The sequence below is a fragment of the Octopus bimaculoides genome, chromosome 6, assembly GCF_001194135.2.
Source record: "Octopus bimaculoides isolate UCB-OBI-ISO-001 chromosome 6, ASM119413v2, whole genome shotgun sequence".
Classification (NCBI taxonomy): domain Eukaryota; kingdom Metazoa; phylum Mollusca; class Cephalopoda; order Octopoda; family Octopodidae; genus Octopus; species Octopus bimaculoides.
In genome coordinates, this window is record NC_068986.1 from 20783675 (window position 1) to 20788307 (window position 4633).

Here is a 4633-nt window from a genome sequence, read left to right on the forward strand (position 1 = left end):
GTGTGTGTGTGTGTGTGTGTGTGTAAGTGTGTGTGTGTGTATGTGTGTGTGTGTGTGTGTGTGTCTGCCTGCCTCTGTTTGTCAGCCGCCCCTTTACAGCCGGTTTGAGTTGTTTACATCACTTTAAACTGGCAGTTTTGTTAAAAGAACGAGACCGATAGAGTAAGTACAAGACTTCCAGGCAGTGCTCCAGCATGGACGTAGTCCAATGACTGAAGCAAGTAAAAGACAAAAGGTATACTAACTATATAAAAAAAAAGACTAACTACAAAAAAGGAATATATTAGATGAGATCGGCGGATTGGTCATGGCCAGAACACATTTGGCCATAAGTTTCTTTGATCAGGACTAATCTGAGATTAAACAACGACAGTTAGAGAAAAATATAGCAAGAAGCAAATGGAACGAAAAATGTTGAAATTAAACATCTTTTATTTCATTAGATCTTAAAACGAAGCCGGCGAAACTTTGCAGGACTTCGTCCCCGCATATTTCATATATGAGGGGAGAAAAAAGATAATAAAAACAGCATTAGCACGTTTTTATTTAACTTGGTTTTTCAGTACCTGGTTTTGAAGTGGTCACAGGAATTTCTTTCACAATGTTCAGTTCTGGAAGAAGAAACATAATTTTTGTTAAGATTAACTGGCGCATTCCTGTTCTCGAGAAAACCCGCCCACCACAACAGAATTAAGATCCTTAAAACAAGGTGCCAGGTAAAAAGCATTCGTATGGGTGCTGGTGCCACGTGGAAAACCCTGGTGATGGAGCCACGTAAAAGCATTGGTACTGGCGCCACGTAAAAGGCACTGGTGATGATGTCACGTAAAAAGCACCCAGTACACTTTGTAGAGTGGTTAGCGTTAGGAAGAGCATCCAGCCATAGAAACCAGAAACCAATACAAAACAGACCAGAGAACTTTGTGCGGCCCCAGACCTTGTCAGTTCCTGTGAAGCCCTCCAACCCATGCCAGATAGAAAACGGACGTTAAATGTTGATGATGAGGAGAATGTTGTTGATGATAATTATGATGATGATGACGACGACGATGATGATGATGATGATGATGATGACGATTAATGTACATATATTCACGACCACCCTCCACACACACACACACACACACACACATTATCAATTGTTTTCATGCGAGAGATGGAGATCCCAAACCAGCAGTCCACAGAAATGACTGAAAGTGTCCCATTCGCTTAACGAGCCTTTGGGCTGTTGTAAAATAAAAGAAATAGAAAACACTCCATCTCTGATATGAAAACTTTTGGTAATGCGATATTATAGCCATGAGACTGTAATGTAATATTCTTTTATTATCATTATTGTTATTGTTGTTGTTGTTATTTTTAATAATAATAATAATAATAATAATAATAATAATAATAATAATAATAATAATAACAATATTCTCACTCTATTACTTAATATATGAGTGCTAATTTTTTTGTTTGACTCATGCATATGTGTGTGCGCGCGCGTACGTACATACATACATACATACAATTGTTAAAGAGGACAACAAGCGTTAAGGCAAGGCAAGCGTCTCAAGTCATGTACGTTATTATTATTGGAAAAATTCAGTCTTATTGCTGTTTCTGGGATATCCCAGAGTATGGGATATTCCGTCATCGGAGACAAATAGGGAAAATGAGAAGGGTATAGATTAAGGAAATGATGACATAGAGGACAGGAGAAAATGAATAAGGAGATGAAGAAAAAGAAAAGAAAAAATGGCATAAAAGTTCACACTTCAACTTTCCGATTGTGTAGTTGTTAGTCCATAAGTCCTTATTCATTTAGTGATATTCATGTGCATTCGAACGTAATAAGACTTTTCGCTGCGGACGCATGTATTACAGCGTCTTTTCACTTCCTCACCTACGAATACCAAATCTGTCTCTGCTATCTCAGGATTGTGCAAGTATGCTCGCCACTGGTCGCTGTAAATCGTTGTTCCCAGCAGAATCGATTATCGTACCCAGCAATTAAAAACAAAATTAAACTCTTAAGGGGAGGAGTGCTCTTTCCAGCTATGTACCTTTTCTCACGGACACAGACACGCGGCATTTTCTTTGCTACAACGTCAGTATATGTTGCCATGACAAGAAATGGATACGACATACGATATATCGGCAATAGAAGCTTCCGATTCGCTAAAATTATATAATTTTAAATTCTTCATTATTAATTTCTAGTAAATAATGAATACGATTTTCGTCATCACCAAGCAAAATTATATCAATGTAGAAAATTTGAAATATTTCAAGTAGTTGGAAGAAATTTAACTAGATCCGGGTTCAGTCCCACTGCGTGGCACCTTGGGTATGTGTCTTCCACTATAACCACGAGCATACGATGGTAGAAAAATCTGCCTCAACAATTCCGTGTGACCCAAGCAAGCGTGGAAAAGTGAACGTTAAAGCGATGATGATGATGATGATCTGTGTAGGTGTGTGTCTATAGATAGATAGAGAGCGAGAGAGAGAGAGGACGGGGAGGTGGAGGAGACAGGAGGTAAAATTATGTGTGAAAGTGCGAAGTCTTTTCTTCTTTAGATTATAGGATGGGATTCGTGCAAAACTAGGCCATAGTTTGTCTGGTGACAAACTATGGCCTAGGTCAATGCCACTCAAAGTGGTGCTTCGCGGACCAGTACAATAAAAAACTCATCAGCTTGTGTAATATTGTATTATTTGTTTACAAAATAAATGTAAGATAAAAATGATTGACAAAATATTTTTGTTGCTTTGAAACCGCGACCTGACAAAATTCCGTGCTGCATTTAGAATTTTCTTAGGTCGCGGTCTCAAAGCAACGAAATAGTTTGGCAAATCAAATTTAAATGTTGAGGTGAATCTAACGGTTATAAACACCTTCCAAGCTGCAATAGTTTTTGTTTCAGCACACGATCTCAGATCAGGTCACTTGCTATGCAAGTACATCTTCGTAATTATATATATTGTTTCTGATATAAATTAATATTAGTAAGAAATATTACCGGTCCCTGACACATTGGAAAAAAAACTGCCGATATGCCACATCAGATAGTTTGAGAAGCACTGACCTAGGGAGCTTTCAGAATGGCACACCTGAATGTAAAATTACTTGGTATTTTTTTTTTAGGAGTTCAGTCTGCCTGATAATAAACCATATCTCACGTGATCCGCTTCTCGAAAAAGATTGCCGTGTTTGTTCTAGAGACTCCATAAGTAGGAAAAGAAGTTCAGAGAGCTGCTAACTTTGTGAGTAACAAAGGGCCTCTTCCTCAGAGTGAAAAGCAGATTGTATGATGTCTGTGTACGAGCAGCTATGCTACATGGTAGTGAAACTTGGGCTGTAATTGCTGAGGACATTCGAAGGCTTGAAAGAAAAGAAGCCAGCATGCTCTGTTGGATGGGTAATGTCAGTGTATGTGAACGACAGAGTGTAAACCATTTAAGAGAAAAATTGGGTATAAAAGGCATCAGTTGTGTATAGAAGACAGAAGACTACGCTGGTATGGCCATGTGATGCGTGTGGATGAGGACAGTTGCATAAAGAAGTGCTGATCTCTAATTTTAGACGGAACCTGTGGAAGGGGTAAACGCAGGAAGACGTGGGACGGAATAGTGAGAAATGATCTTTAGTTGCTGTACTTGAGAAGACACGTCAGGCTAAGTAAAATCATGGCCATCCATACACACAAGTATGTCCTTTACGGCTATGCTCTCAACTCCATCTCTCAGCCGAGACGTTCATGCCTTGCGGGCTCGCAGGTGCTGGTGCTGGTGCCACGTAAAAAATACACCCGTTTCGGTATTACGTAAAAAGCACACGTGGCTGTGTCGCGTAATAGGCACCCGTGTCAGTGCCGGGTTAAAATGCACGTAGAAAGCACCTGTGCCACGGCCACGTAGAAAAGTAACAGTACGCTCTACAAAGTGGTTAGCGTTAGGAAGAGAAACAATTGGAGCATGAGCAGCTCTCCGGTTAGCCTGCTCGTGTCAAGCCGTCCAACCAATGCCAGCATGGAAAGAAGTTAAATGATGATGATGATGATGATGATGATGACGACGATGATGATGACAGCGATGGTGATGATGATGATGATATACTCACCGGCTGTTAGTCGAATGCTCGCCTGAACACTGAAGTCTCCGACACGAGACAAACAAGTGTAATATCCCATATCTGAAGACAGGATTTGAAAGTAGTTCAAATTGACGACTGTAATGTTGACAGATACGGCGCTTATCCTGCAAACGAAATGCACGTCTTTTTATCAGAAAAGAATCTCTAAGAAATGAAGGGAAAAGGATAACACATACGTACATTCATACACACACATTTATAAATATGCATGCATTCGCTATTAGCGCCGGAAGCAGTTTTATTTCAAAACAATATCCTGTATATCTTACTTAACGATCATATACCGTAGAAAGTCATAAAACTGTGGTATTCGTCTCGAGACAACATCTCGTGTAGACTTTTGTGTTTTTTAGCACTCTACTTCTATACAAGATGCTTTGTCAAGATGAAGACTGCAGTTGTGTATCTCCCGATAGTATATCTATTTAAGTGAGACATTCACACACACTCATGTGCGTGCATTATATGCCTATATGTATATATGTATAT

General features: G+C 39.5%; 1 protein-coding gene across 1 annotated transcript in view; it reads right to left on the minus strand.

The window, feature by feature from the left end:
* Positions 1–414: 414 nt before the first annotated feature.
* The window catches only part of LOC106874629 (uncharacterized), a 9199-nt gene continuing 4980 nt past the window's right edge, over positions 415–4633 (minus strand). Inside the window, exons 2-3 of the mRNA XM_014922425.1 lie at positions 4112–4248; positions 415–611 (exon numbers count right to left, since the gene is read on the minus strand). Of these exons, the coding sequence (XP_014777911.1) occupies positions 547–611; positions 4112–4248 (202 nt within the window). The 3' untranslated portion in view covers positions 415–546. The remainder of the gene's footprint in view (positions 612–4111; positions 4249–4633) is intronic.